The following is a 15,273-nucleotide window of genomic DNA, read 5'->3' on the forward strand; positions in this document are numbered from 1 at the left end:
GGGGGACTTTGCAATTGTGGTGCCTCTGGCTTGGAGCAGAGCCACGGCAAACAATCCTCTCCTGGCCCTGCTCCAGGCCTGACAGAGCGCCGAGGTGATACCGAATTCATCCCTCCACGCTTTCATCCCAAATCACCTCCTGAAAGCCCTGCCTGGCTCTCCTGCCCCTGCTGGATCTGCTTAGCCACAGAGGGAGGCAGCCTGTCCACAGCCAGGAATCCTGCCCAGCATCCCTGTGAGGCCTCTGCCTTGGAAATTACAGCTGTGGGACCTGAGGTTAGGAGGTGATGTTGACTGAAGATGTGAGGACAGGGCATTCCAGGCATGCACGGGGTTAAATCAGAGGTGTCAGTTCACGGGGAGGTAACAGATAAGTCCTGCTCCTCGGCTGCCTCTGGCTTTCCAGAAGCCTTGCCCTCCCTCCCACATTCCAGCTGCTGCAGCTTTTCACAGCTGGCCGCTCTCCTGGGACATTTCCCAGAGCTGGGAAGGCAGGGAGGGGAGGGAGCAGCGTGGTCCCGGCCTGCGAGGAGGGTTGGTGGCTGGGCTGACCATTGCTCCTCCAGGGACACTTAGTCTGGAGCCTTTCACCCCCAGGACAGGCCTGGCACAGGCAAACCCAGGCAATCCCAGGTCCCTGGCAGGGATCCACCCTCAGCCCCGGCCTGGAGAGTTTTTCCTGCTGCAGAGAAGGGACATCAATCTTTGCAGCTCACTTATTCCTTGGCCTCTGAAGCAGGGTAGCCAATTAGTGCTGGGTGTGATGGATGGCTTAGCCCCGTCCTCGTGACACCCATCCTCTGGACACGGTTCCCACCACGGAGAGGCACAGCCAGCCAGAGCAGGGGACAGCTCTCAGCAGCTCCTGAGTCCCTGAGGGTCTCGCAGGGGTCCCAGGGATGGGGACAGGCATTGCAGCAATGCCTGCTGTGATTGAAGAGGGGAAACAGCCCCGAGCACGGGGCCAGCGCTGTTAATTCAGGGCTTGGGGAGAGATTTCCTCTGATAATTCCCTGGCTTGGCTGCGGCAAAGCCTGGAGCTCTCCAGGGAAGAGCAAATCAGCTCTGGGCAGAGGTTGGTCACCCACTGCTTGTGGCTCTGCTCTCGGGGTCACTGTACCGTGGGAATTGGCTGCAAAGACGCCCAGTGAGAGGCCAGGAGGGGCAGAACCCCCATTTCTGCACCCCTTGCCCACAGGGGGGGACATCTGGCTGCTCCCTCCCGTGGGACATGGGTGACACTCCCAAAACCAGCTCCCCTCACTCAGCTAAGCCCATTTAATCCTTCCCTGTCGTCTCCCCTGAACCATCCCATGAGGGGTCTCTGCTCCATCTGGGGTGGCTCAGATGTCCCTCTCAATCCCCCCTGGGATCCCTGGGGTCGATTAGAAACGACTCTCCAGGAGCACAGGCTGGAGAACGGATCCGATTACAGGAGAAGTGGGTTTGGGGGCCCCTGCTCTGTTCATAATGAAGTGTAATCCTAGAAAAACATGTTGCCAATTACACTTCAATTGAACCCAGATAATGATGCTTAGACAGGGCCCAGAAAAGATGGAGTCTGGACAGTGAATTCCTTTCTAATGGAGAAGAAAAGTGTTCCTCTGTGGCAGGTCTGGACTCGGCTTGGTTCAGGCTCGCTGTGATTTGAGCAAGAGCCTGAAACAACCAATCTCAGGATCCCATTTAAATGGTTTTATCAGTGGAAAGAGTATTAATCTCTCAAAAACACATGTTTATGGGAAGTTTGGTTTGGAGATGTATGTGTTTCTAACTGAAATCACTTTGGAAAGGGAGGAGGAGCAGGTCTCAAAACTGCTAAAATAACACTTTTCTAATTCTTCTGCTTCAAAGTAACTCTTCATTTGGAAATGTAAGCTAATAACAGCTCGGCTTCTTGACCACTTCTCACAGTGAAAACAAAACACCAGAATTAGAGTAACAAAGTGCTGTGACCTAAAGCAAAGGTTTTACTCCCTTTTTTTTTCAGTTTACAAACACTGCCGAGATCTCCGTGCTCCACTCCAGCCCAGCACGGCTGCTCCAGGTCCCCGCTGCTTCACTTCAGAAGGGAGGATGGTGCGGTTCAGTCCCAAAAACTGCTCGGGGGTGGGTCTGTGTTTTGCTCAGCCGGGGCAGGCGTGGGCGAAGGGCAGGCAGGAGCCGGGATTTGGCTTTTCCGGAGCTGCTGGGGAATCGCAGACACCTCGGTGGGTGAGCTGGCAGAGATGGCTGAGGGAGATAGGGAGCACCCCGGGAGGCGACGGGCTCTTATCGCCGCCACGGTCTCTGCAGAAGGGCTTTGGGAAACCCACGTGTTGCCAGATCTCAGCGCTGATTATTTTCTTCAAAATAAAAGGCATTATTTTCGTACTGGGAACCTCCACTTCAGCGCTCTCCCTCCTCCCTTCTCTCTGTCTCTCTCCCACACGCACACGTTTTTGCTGCCTTGGGGGATTTTAGCAGCAGGGCTCTGAAAAACAGATTCCTGCAGGAGCGGGGAAAGGGAGATGCTCGCTCGGTGCAGGGCCGTGGGTTAAAGTTTCCAGCATTGTGAAAAGAGACCCGAAAACAGCGATTCATCCCAGCGTTACAAAGCCTAAAGCTGGGCTTCGGCCGTTTTGTCTCGCAGGGTAGGTGTCAAACGCCCTGGCAGCGCCGGGAGCTGGCACTCGAAGAGGCTCCAAGGCTGTGGGAGCGTGGCAGGGTGCCGAGCTCCCGGTGGCACCAGAGCCGGCCCGAGCGCGGTGCCACCGCTGCCACCCGGCCCTCGCCGTGGCCACCGATTGATGGCAGCGCCTGGAGCGGCGTCCCCGACCCGAAGGAGCCGCTCTCCATCCGAGCCCCGAGCCCCGCGCCGAGCCGCGCAGACATGTGTGTGCGTGTGGGGCTGGATGTTGATTTTTCCCTGAAACAACTCAAGGCTTTATCAGTCCCATCTCTTTCCCACGGTTTTCTGTTGCCAGTGAGGTCACTGGTCCCTTTAAACTGGGGCTGAGGCCAATGTGCAGCGGGTGGAAGGGGGGCCGTGGGCAGGAGCGGGGGGGACATGAGACGGTTCACACAGACTGTTCCTTTTACAGGAAGACTTGGGATTTCGACCAGCGAGCGGGAGGAGGCGGCGGGGCGAGGAGGGGGGGCCCTGGGAACCGGGGAGCGCCGGCGCGGCCGCGTAATCCGTCACTCCCGGGAGATGGTGGCTCATTAACCCATTACCCGGGAGGTGGGGACGTGCCGGGAGGGAGCCAGGCAAGGAGAGCCGGGGGTGGGAGAGGCGCAGCGGGCAGGGGAGGAGCCGTGCGGGGCCGGAGCGGCGGAGCCCGGGCAGGGACAGAGCGCTGCCCCGAGCGCGGCGGGCAAGGACGGCGGCGGCCACCGGGGCCACGCGTGGGGCAACCTCGCCGAGCCCAGCGGCCTCTCCCCGTGCCAGGATGAAGCGGCTCTGCGAGGAGAGCTCGTCCGACACGGAGTCTGACGGCACCATCGACGTGGGCCGGGAGGAGGAGTACAGGTGAGGGCAGGCTCCGTCCCACGCGGGGTTTGGGGTAAAAAACCCCAAAACCCCAGCACCGCTCCCCGCGAGCTGCGAGGGGCGGCAGCGCTCGGTGCCTGCCGGGGCACGGCACGGGAGGGCACCGGGGAGGGCACCGGGGCTGCCACGGGAGGGCACCGGGGAGGGCACCGGGTCTGGCACGGCTGCACCGGGTCTGGCACGGCTGCACCGGGTCTGGCACGGCTGCACCGGGCACGGCACGGGAGGGCACCGGGTATGGCACGGCTGCACCGGGCACGGCACGGGAGGGCACCGGCGCTGTCACCGCCGCACCGGGCGTCCCTCGCACCTCGCTCAACCCCTCGGGGTCGGGCTGGTCCTGCGGGGACCGGCAGGATGAGCCCAGAGTGCCAGCCAGGGCTGGTGCTGGCCATGGGGCTGACCCTGCAAGGAAACCCAAGTGGCCATACAAGCGTTAAAGCTGCGTTAGGAGCTTCAGGAGAATCCCATCAAAGCCAGCGCGGTGGCTTCTCCTGCCAGGTGGGAGAAGGGCAGTGGGAGCCCGTTCTGTTCTCTGCACCCCGAGATGGGGCAGCCCCCCAGAGCAGAGGCACCCACAGCCCTGCACTCAGGCAACCCGAGGGCTCCCAGGGAATGTGGAAGAAACGAGAGGTTTTGCATGAGAAGAACGCTTCTGCTGTGCTGATGCAGTGGTAAGGCAGCAGCTGGGGCTGTGATGTGCTAGGGAAGGGCTGCCCCGGTGCCCCTCGGCAGCGCAGGCTCTGTCCCATCACTGCTGAGCTGCACTTTCGGCTTTGCTGTTTGTGAGGGAATGGTGAGGACAGGAGCCGTGTGTGGCTCCCCAGGCGATGCCCTCAGGCTCCCCTGGCACCGCACATCCCAGGCTGGGTCAGCCCTCCCAGGCTCCGAGGGTGCAGGCGGCACAGGGGATGAAGGAAAGGCTCTGTTGTTTGTTCCCATCCGAAAATCAGCTGCTTTTGAACTCTTGTTTCAGTAGCCAAGTGGTTCCCCTCCCTCAGCATCCAGCGAGGCCTTGGATTAATTCATTCCCTCTTGCTCTTTGGTATCCTGAGTGGAGAAACTGCCTGGCTGGTGCCAAGCTCAGCTCCTCATGGGACTAAATTCATGAATCTGCTTCTGATACAGTCGCAGCAGAGTCGGGCACGTCTTACACAAAATGTCCTGCAGAAATTCCCTGAGCCCTTATGCGTTTCCGAGTGCATCAATATTTAAGCTGCTTTCCTGCTGCACCTCTTCACATCAGTGTAGCACAGAGTCCATAGGACCCAGAGGGATAAAACACTGGAATTGTCACAATATTTTATTTTCACGACCAGTAATGATGAACTTTTAATCGCTCTGTAGTGCTGCTAATGTGTTTGCCTTCTCGAGCCAGTGGTGGAACCAGGCTGGCTGTGATCTGCTGATATTTGTATAGGTGGATGTTGTTCCTCATGCCACGCAAATCTACGGCCAAAAGAGCTGTTCCTGCCCTGCTGGGGTCACACCCCAAGTAATGCCAACCTGCATGGGATGCTGGTGCACCCAGAAAAATCAAACATTTCCAGGTGGGGAGTGAGGAGGAGGAGTGATTAGAGCAGAGAGAGGCTGCCTGGCTGGGGTTGCCAGCCCATTACCCATCGGTTGAGTGGTTTGGGCAAACCAGTTTCCCTGTAGTGAGGGGATGAGTCACGCCGGGTGTGAGGCTTGGATCAGTGTGTGGAGCAAGTTTAGGCTGCGGGGTCACTGCAGAAGTGCAACATCTGCTCAGTTCACAGCCAAAGTTATGCTGTGGGTGATAAAACCAAGCAAAGAGCAATGCAGAAATTTTAATCATTGGAGAATATACTCATGCTATCTTCTATGTGGTTCAAATGAACCAGATGCATTTTTAAAATACATTTTGCAGTGAGATGGGTGTTGAAATCCACATCACCAAGAGCAAAGCATTCAGACAACTCTACAAAGAGTTTCAAAAATCCCTATTCCTCTTTGGGTGCCTACTTTGCATTTCCAGGTGAATTCAGCACCTACCCCCTGCACCTAAAACACCCTGGTGTCCATACAGAACCCGTTTTCACACCAAAATTGCTCATTCCCTATGTGTCTGTGTAGCTGGTGACGCATGTTAGTACTTGTGGAGCCAGCCAGCACCTCTGCCCAGAGAGAGCCCACCCAGCAGACATTCAAATAGGGGACCTGTATGGAGATGAGCAGAGCAGGCAGTAGGAGAACGTGTTATTGTGTAAAACCACTTCTGAAAGCACCTCGCTTGGGCCTATTTTTAATAGGCTGCTCTGGGTCGGCTCGCTGCAGACAGCACTGTCTGTGCAGGAAAATCCTTAATAGACTCTTATTAAATGCTTTGTCAAACTGAAAAACGTTTGGGCTGGGGTGAACCCAAGTGCCCCTTTTCCAGATTTGGGTGTGTGACACCAGCTCTGCTCCCTGCGGCGCGCTGGGCCGGCCGCGATTGCAGGCGTGTTCGCATCCCTGCTCCGAGTGAGTTTCGTAAGGCACAGGAACAGCCCTGGGCCAGCTGCCCTTTCCAGAGGGACAAACCCTGCTTGGGGGAGGTGGGAGGCGGCCCAGCCAGCCTCATCCCCCTCCTCAGCCTCAGGGTTCTTGCTGCAGGGAGTTTCCCACGCCTGGTTATCCGTGGTTATGGAGACTTCACCTCTATGGGGACCTAAGGGTTGAACTTTGCCTTCCTCTGTGTGCCTTGTGCTGACCTTTGGTGCTTTTAGCCAGGCAGGCACAGGGTGGTTTGTGGGGCCCTGTCCCTTAGATTGTCCCCACGGTGTCCCTGGTGCCCTGAGCAGAGCTGTGAGCCAGCAGGAGGGTCCCTGCTCTGTCACCTCCTGCCAGGTGCCCTCTCTGAATGGTTCAGGGGTGTCCGTGAGCTCAGAACATCCCAGCCCACCCCGAAAATTGCGGTTTGGGAAGCGACTGCTCTGAGAAGCCCTCAGAAACCACATCAGTGCCAGCACTGGCCTCACCCCGAGGAGCAGCCAGCCCTCCCTGGGTGGGAGCTGGGATCCCAGGGCTCAGATCCCTCCTGCTATCGCGGTTCCAGGATGCAAAGCCCTGCAGACAGGGCAGGCTCAGACACGAGAGACGGGAGGTTCACACATGGAGGAGAAAAGGCCATGACTCCAGAGCTCAGATCGCTGCTTTTCCAGCCCTGTGGAGATGCCATCACAGGCTGGGATGGAGGAATTGTTCTGCCTGGGAGTGGATGGACAGTTTGGTGCAGAAATCTGTCCCAGGCTGGTAGGAGATTCTCAGAGGGGAGAGAGTGGGATTCAAGTCTCTGCTTTGCTCCCCATCCCCAATTCCTGAGCTCTGTGTTGTGGGTAAAAATGAGATGGGAACCACAGAAGACATTTTTTTGGGGTGGGGGTTGGAGACTGCAGATGGCAAACGTGTGTAGAACATATGTGCAACAGAGGTTGCTCTCCAGCCAGAAATGATCCCCTCTCCTTCCTTTCCAGCCATGTTTCCAGGTCTGTGTCTCCCACCACGACATCTCAGATACAAGCCAGGAAGAAGAGGAGAGGGGTGAGTGTCTCCTTTATGATGATCAGGGCATCTGTGTCCCCTGGTCAGGCTGGCCCTATGTGCCAGGGGAGCACTGGGGAGCTGTTGGCCATTCCTTACCGTTAAAATCACCTTTACACTGCTCCTGCTCCACCTCCTGCAGAACTCTCCCAAAAAGCCAAAAAAAGGGCAGAAAAGGGGAGAGCAATTTCACCTGGGCTTACCACACCAGCCCACGTTTCCCCACCCAACTTCTGCACCCCAAAACATTGACACACACGGCCCTTCCAAAGCACCTGGAGGGCTTTAGACCTGTGAGCTGTGGCTGTAAGTGACTGTGGTTCCTTCTGTCTGCTTGGGAATCTCTCACAGATCATCGAGAAGCGGCGCCGTGACCGCATCAACAGCAGCCTCTCGGAGCTGCGGCGCCTGGTGCCCACGGCCTTCGAGAAGCAGGTGTGTGTTTGGGCTTGGTGAGCCCCTGGTGCCCCCTGGGACCTGCAGGGTTTGGGGTACAGCCCCCAGAACGAGGCAGTCTGGAGCAAGGCTTTGCCTTTCTTGTCCTCCTCACTGCGGGGAGTAAGTAGGTGGTGGGAATGGGGTGGTGAAATGATATTAGCAAATATTCAGGGGCTCTGGGGAGGATCAAATCAATCTAGGAAGTGTTTTGCAGATATGAGGGAGCACAGAAATGGGGGTTTTTCAATCTGCATCATGAAGGAGCTCTTTTTTCCTGCTCACTTGATGTAAAAAGCAGAGCCCTGGTGGATGCCCTGCGCCATTCTGAGCACTCCTGGGCTTCAGGGAGGTTTCAGGGAGGAAATCATTGGTCAGGCCCTGGCTCCTGAGAGGCACAAAGCCCTGGGCCATAAAATGACAAATGGCTTTTCCTTTCTGCTCCCAACACAGGGCTCTTCCAAGCTGGAGAAGGCAGAAATTCTGCAAATGACAGTGGATCACTTGAAAATGCTTCACGCCACAGGAGGAGCAGGTAAGAGCTGCTCTTGTGAGCACATGGGTGAGGTGAAGGTGCAAACCTGGAAGGAAAATTCCTCACTGGAATTTGGGGAGCTGCCTCCAGCCAGCTCTGCTTGCTTTCCAAGGGAAACGCCTTTTGAGGGAGGGCAGATGGGCATTTTCCTACAGATGGGTCAGCATCCCATGCATGCATTTGGGAGTCTGGGGTATGTGGGATGCTGAACCCCCAGCCCCACAGGGACAGCACTGTTGGTGTCACACCCCCTGAAAAAAGCTGTTTTGCCAGAGACTCATTTATTCCTGCTCAGAAATGGAGCCTGCTTCCAGCAAAACCATATTAAACTCTTTACCTCCTCCCTGGGATACATTTCCTGCGGAGGCTGAATTCTGCATGAGGACTCTGCAAATAAACAAGGCTTTTTTTCCCTTTCTGTTCTTTTTTTTTTTTTTTTTTTTTTGTCTGTGTGTCTCTTGGTTGTTATAAGAAGAGAGAGGGAGCCCTGTGCAAAATCCAACAAAGGTCTTATTTGTACTGAGACCTCAGTACAGACCCTCTGTCCTGTTCCAGTTAACAGGATGGAGATCACAGCTCCAGTAAAGAAGCCTCTGGCTTGCTTACCACCCAGTTTTGGCTTGCTGGGGACATTGCTGGCATCCAGGCTTTGGTTCAGGGCTGTAACTTGGTCTGGAACATTTGTTTAGATATTCAGTTTGACTGCACTGCAACAAAGGGCTGCATTGTCACGAGAGACCCCATCAAGCACAGTGGTCCAGCACTTCACTGTGCTGTGACATTCTCTGCTTTATTGCTTATGGTCTCATGAAGCTGCAAGTTGGGAGCAGAAGCCTGAAAATCAGCGGTCGGTTGGTGATTTCTGTGGCTTTGAGCTTTCTCAGCCCAGCTGCTTTGGTTCTGACACTGCTTTAAAGGGTGTGTAAATTTTGGGAGCCAGGCAGAAGGAAATGGTGCTCAGCTGTGCGTTGAGGAGACACTGTCCTGAGTGGAATATCCCACTGGCAAAGGCAGCCCAACCCCAGTGCCCATCTATCCCACAGCCACATCTCCAGCATCACTGATAGGATCCAACAGGAAAAAAACCTTCCCTCCTGAGCACAGCTAATGAAACCTCCTTGTGGTCTCACAGCAGCGAGAGGCTGCCTGACCCTGGTGGGTTTATCCCTCCGAGATAACCGCAGATGCCTCTCTCATGCACACAAACCTCCAGTCCCTTGGGACACCCACTTGGCTGCCTGCTTCAGGAATATCACACGGCAGCAAAGTGCCTCAAGTGAGATACACAGTGCATTAGAGAGGGCACTGAAATCCAAGCACATTCCTGAGCTCTGCACGGTTTTACTGTCACCCGTGTCCTCTCCCTCCAGGCTTCCTGGATGCCCGGGCTCTGGCTGTGGATTACAGAAGCATCGGCTTCCGCGAGTGCCTCACCGAAGTTGTCAGGTACCTGGGCATCCTCGAGGGCCAGAACGCCGCCGACCCCATCCGGCTGCGACTCCTCTCCCACCTGAATAATTACGTGGCAGAAATGGAGCCTTCCCCCGTGGCCACCTCCCTGCTGCCCATCCAGAGCTGGCCCTGGTCCTTCCTGCACGGCGCCGCCGGGCCTGTGCAGATGCCCAGGAGGGAGGCTGCTCCCGCTGCTCCGCTTGTTTTGACTGCATCTTCCCTGCCTTACCCCAGCCCTGCAGTGAGGCCGGCCCCTCTCCGCCGTGTCCCCGGTGAGATGCTGCCCTCCCGCCGGAGCTTCCTGGCCAGCAGGATGGGCTCCTCCAGCCGGAGGGCCCGTGGTGCTGGCTCGGCCACAGCCGTGCCAGCCGTGCCAGCCGTGCCCAGGATGGCATCACCAGCGGGAGCACTGAGAGAGGGCTCATCCAAGAGCAGCCAAATCGCCACATTCCTCTTCTCCCCGGCCTCTGCGGGCATCCCTGTGCCGCCAGCTTACGCGGCACCTCCCGTCTTGGGCGCTGCCACGCAGGGATCAGGGATCAGGGTTGGGACATCCAGGATCTGCCGCTCCTGGGCGACGGAAATCGGGGCTTTCTGACCCTCCCTCGCCCTCCGGAGACAGGAGTTCTTCAGTGTTCATCACCCACAGGGCTGAGAACAAACTCGGTTGAAAAGGCATCTTTCCTGCTTTGCAGAAGCCAAGGATCCGTAGAGAAAATTCTCTCTGCTCTTGCCTCCCTCCTTGCGCCGCCCTCCTCGCCTCACATCACACGTCCTCTCCCCTCGTGATGCCTGCAAACGTAAATCACATCCAGTTCCATGCACTTGTCTGCACGAGGCCACGCTCCAGACCCTTCTGGATACGAGGGAGGGGGCACACGCAGATCCCAGCCCCGTTCCTCCTCCTGCAAACCCCTCTGCAGAACCCAGCCTCGCTCTCCTCTGGAAAACAGCCAGCCTTGAAATCCTGTCTTTATTTCCCCGGGGACTCGGAGCTGCCAGCCAGACTTGCTCGTGCTGATTCCCTGCGACACATCCCCCAGCTGCAGCACCTAATTTTGGTGTGGTGGGATGGACACGGCTCACACCCCATGCCCAGCACTGCTGGCACCCTCAAGGCAGGATCCAGCCCCCCCCAGCTCCCGAAGAGAACTGGCTACCTGCTAATCCCTGTGCTTTCCTCTCTGCATTACCAGCTTTTCCCACTTATGTGCCCTTAAGGTGGAGTGAGGCAGCGGCTTAGCAGGACTCGTTCCCACAGCCTGGCTGAGATCCTGCCGTGGCTGCAGGGCCTGTGCTGAGTTTCCAGCACAAACCCTGCTGGAGAAGCCGGCCAGGCTGCCTGGGCACAGCCCCTGCCCGGCACTGAGGTGTGAAGAGGTGAGACAGAGGATTTCAAAGGGACGCCTGTCACCGAGGGGAAGGCTCTATCTGCCAAAGTGAGAAGAAAATGCCTTTCCCTCTGCCAGCCTCCCTGCTGGAGCTGTCTCTCCTCCACCCCCTGCTGAACAGCCGTGACTGCAAAGGGGGAAAATGGGTTGGAGCAGCCTGAATTTGAAGTGCCTCCCTTGTTCTCTCTGAGCTCAGCATCCCTCACACTCCCCTCCCACGATGTCTCTGTTTTCTTTCTCCAGCACTATGTTTGGGTCTCATACATCTCATCCCCCTCCCTGGGCCGGGACCAAAACGCACTGAGGTGTCACTGCACTTGTCCTGAGCCCTGAGAGCTCTCCCTGCCTTGCCCTGTGTGCCCCATGATGACTGCCACAGCAGATCACACCTCTGCTCCAGCACCTGGCCTCCCCTCCTCTCCTCTTTGGGCAGAAAGAACAGAAGCTTGAAGCTTTCAAGCCACGCTTGTGCCACATCCCATGGTGGCAGGGCAGGGTGTCCCAGTGCTGCCCCTCACCTGAACAACTCCCTGCATTTGTGCCTTGACTTGCTGGGATACACGTGCAGAATATTCTGGACCCAGCTGCATGCCCAACCCTTGCCCACCTCTACAGCACTCCGACGTGGAAAGAGAGAAGAGGTCAGTGCAAAGAAAGGTAAAAAAGAGGGAGAAGATCTCTTTTGAATGGGAGAAACTCTTCCCATGCCTCAGGTGAGAGGTGCAGCCGGTTGGGCTGTGTGGATGAGCTGTTGATTTCCTTCCTGCAGATGGTATCTGCCTTGTGCATGTCAATGTATGTATCTGCCATTGTTTGGGAAGTGAGTCCCTCCCAGCTGTTCTGGTGGAAGTCATCGCACTTAACACACAGAAATGCCTCTGCTGCTTCTCACCCTTGTCCTCAAGCGCTGGAATCAGCCAGGAACAACATATTCCCTTTTAATAAAGTCACAGGAGGGAAATCCTGGTGGGCCCTGGCTGTTCCTGCAGCTGGTTTGTGCACTAGAGCTCACGGCCTCACTTTACACTGTGCAGTGCTCTTAGATTCACGAGCTGTGACATCAGCAAAGGTGTCAAATAAAGTCTTTCAAACCCCTGTTCTGGTTGTGCAATGTAGTGTTGAAGTGAATCCAATCTGCTGGGATCACGGAAGGGACCTGGGAAGGTAATTGCTGAGGATTTTGTGCCAGGTTTTGAGCTCTGAAAAGCTTCAAACAAAAGGTAAGATGCAGATTTTAAGGTAACATCCCCTCTGATTGTTTTATAGCTCTTGGTCATTCTGGCCCCAAGACTTTTTACTTTAGCAAACGAGTCAAAATCAGACGGGCATTCACCAAGGCTTGCCCTGAGATTGGCAATAGAAGAAATAATTTCATTTAATGTCTAGAAAAGTGTCAGGGAAGAGATGGGGTCTGGCAGAACCTTGCAGCCAGACTGAGGGCTCGCCCTGGTCTCCTGACCCTTTGCAGCCAGGACCAGAATAACCCCCGTGGCATCTCACTGTGGGGAAATGCTTTGGACTAAACAAAGAGCCACAGCTGAGAGCCTGTCTCTGTTTTGAGGAAAAGACCAGTAAATGATCCCTCTTCGTGAAAGATGCTTGGGAGAATTTTACTGGGGAATGGTGGGAATTCAACTTCCTTTCCCATAACTCCTTCTCGCTGCAAAATGCCTTTCAAAACCGCCCATAAATCCCTTCCTTAAGTGCCGTGTGGGGAATTGCTGGAAGGGAGCAACTGCAGCTGTGATGGAGTAATGCAGCATCCGTCTGGGAGCGGGGAGAAACTTCAAGAGCAATAATGGGGCTATTGATGAAGGCTCGTCCCGCTGGTGCCTGGGCTGCCCTGACCCGGCTGGAGGTGGCGGTGGGAGCTCAGTGCTCTGCTGTGGCCTCGGCCAGAGAGAGGAACCAAAACCAAATTCCCCTCCGTGGGAGGCAGCCACACAAACCGGCCCCGCGGGCTACAGGGCTAAAACAAAACAGAGACAGTGGAAAAAAAGAAAAACAACCAAACCCACTTCCTGATCTCCGCGGATCAAACGGGAGCCAGGGTGGGTGGAAGGGCATCGGTTCAGGCCCGTGGGGTTTTCTCCCCACAGCAACACGGTGATTACAGAGCAGTCGCTCAGGACTGCAGCTTCATTTTATTTTTTTTCCCAGGGTTTTCTTTAGCCTAAACCCTAATACATCCTGGCAGCTTTTGATCTACCCTGCAGGGGAAATCCCCGAACTCTTGGTGCACTCCCTTCATCCTTGTTCTTCAGGCAAAAAAAAAAAAAAATCCTGATGGAGAAGGCTGTGGGAAGGCGTGGGCAGCTCGGTGGCACAGCAGCGTCAAACAAGGCTCCCACCCAACATGGAACAAAACAGGGTCCTGATGAACGAGCTCGGAGGGGACAGGGACACTCCCAGGCCGTGGGAGATCTGCTGTGCAGCAGGTGCTGCAGGAGCCAGCCCTGCTCTCCCAAATTCCCCCGCATGACAAACATCGCTTATCTCAGCTCTGCTGCTGGCTGCCCCGGGTGAAATGCTCTCCCTCCTCCCTGCTCGTGGAGCAATCCCGCCCTGCCATCTGCTGGTGAAACCCTAAAGCCGAGGAGGAGAAACCCTAAACCAGGGGCAGCATTTGGTGGAAAACCTGCCATCTGTGCTGAGAATTGGCTGATCTTTCAGGGTGACCATCAAGGACTGAGGCACAGCTCAGACACACGGTGGCACAGCAGCTTGGGAGGCCTCTGGATGATGGATGGGTCACCCAGCAGCACCATCGATGGGCATGGATTGGCCAGATAAAGCCATTAACAGATGTCCCCTCTGCTCCAGGCGCTGCTGACGGTCCTGAGAGGGCCAGCTGGGAGGATCTCAGGTATCTCAGGTCACCAGGAGCAGCTGCACTCGTGTGCTGAGGGCACCAAGAGCAGGGGGTCCCTGGGGCAGTTTTGTACCCCCAGCCTGTCAGTCCGTGTGGGGAGTGAAAAGGATGGAGCAGGACACAGGACTGTGGCTGTCTGCACCGAGTCCCCTGGGAGGGAGCACAAATGTCACTGAATATGTTTCAAATCAGAGCCACAGCGGCTGCTGCAGCCAAAGGGCGTTTTATGTGGAAACACGCTCTTTGAGCTGGGCTGTGTTTTGACTTTAGCTGTCAAAGCAGGATCTGAACACTTGCACAGTGACATGCCTGTGTCATGTCCCTGGTTTCCCAGCGGAGGAGGTGCCAGCTGTGAAGGACGGAGCACAAAACAGTGGCAGGTGTGATCCCACCAGTGCGGCCTCGCAGCACCCTCAGCTGTTGGGAGAATGATGAGAGCAGGAGGAGGAGGATTTGTGTCATTCGTGTTTTTCAAGACAGAAAATATTACAAATCACTACAATTTGCTTTGCTATTTTTACCTTTTTTCTGCTGCTCTTGATTATTCCACTGTAGTGGAAGATTATTCCACTGAAGGGGAAGATATCATATCCCATTTTTATGATAACATTGTATCCCGCTTTTAAAGCAAATTAAAGGCAATTTAGCAATTGAAAAGCCACAATGCCCAGCTAACCAGTGTCTACAGATTATCTTAGTCCCCCTTAACAGGACAGCCATAGAGCCTGAAGGTCACTGATGAATCACTGAATCCTGCACTGCCGTGTCCTCACACTCCGCTGAAGATGCTGGAAATAGATAATTATGGATCTCCCCGGAGCTGATCTCGTGAGCGTGAAGCCACGGGACAGCAGCAGAGGGGGGTGAATCCCTCTCCCTTTCCAGCAGCTTTCTGCTGGGAGCTGTTTAAGCCTCACCCTAGGAAGAGGGACTGACAGCTCACTTTCCATGGGGAAACATTGGGATAGGGCAGCCCATGATGGGAGCTGGCACAGCACCAGGGCTGCCACAGGAACTCGTGCTAATTTGGGGGAAAATGATGCTCTGAAGAGGAGGAGGAGGTTGTGGGAACAGCTCCAGCTCTGACCGCTCCTCATCCCACTGCCAGCGACACCTCCAGAACCAGAGCTTGGAGCAGCAAGAAGAAAAATCACAGAGGAATTGTTCGCTCTCCTGGTGCATTCCTCTGCTCCATGGCCCTGCTCTCCCCAGGAGGTTTCCCTGGACTTTTTTGTGTTTTATGGTGGGACTGAGCTGTCCTGTGAGACATTTGCACATATAGGGTGGGGTGGGAGTGAAAACAACCCCAGAAACTCTTCTGGGGTTTGTTGCTGTGGGTCCATCTCTCTGCCAGCTGCCCACAGGGCATTCATCCCTCAATCTGTTGAGATGAAACTTGTGTTTTAGCTTATGGCTATTGCTCCATGTTGGGAACAATGAACAATCTGGCACATTCCTCTGTGGAATTTTATGGATTTATGGGATCCCCTCTCAGCCTTCCCTCCTCCAGGCC

The 15,273-nt window shown here is 55.7% G+C and overlaps 1 protein-coding gene across 1 annotated transcript; it reads left to right on the forward strand.

Annotated features, from left to right (window-relative positions):
- The first annotated feature begins 3,191 nt into the window (after positions 1–3,191).
- Positions 3,192–11,986, forward strand: HEYL (hes related family bHLH transcription factor with YRPW motif like). The gene is made up of 5 exons (XM_071453102.1): positions 3,192–3,511; positions 7,009–7,075; positions 7,427–7,510; positions 7,964–8,045; positions 9,416–11,986. The coding sequence occupies exons 1-5, from the start codon at positions 3,432–3,434 to the stop codon at positions 10,093–10,095; spliced, it is 993 nt and encodes a 330-aa protein (XP_071309203.1). The 5' UTR covers positions 3,192–3,431; the 3' UTR covers positions 10,096–11,986.
- Positions 11,987–15,273: the final 3,287 nt, after the last annotated feature.

Source organism: Agelaius tricolor, unplaced genomic scaffold (genome assembly GCF_023055355.1).
Source record: "Agelaius tricolor isolate 1412-34295 unplaced genomic scaffold, bAgeTri1.0.p SCAF_36, whole genome shotgun sequence".
In the NCBI taxonomy this organism is placed as follows: Eukaryota; Metazoa; Chordata; class Aves; order Passeriformes; family Icteridae; genus Agelaius; species Agelaius tricolor.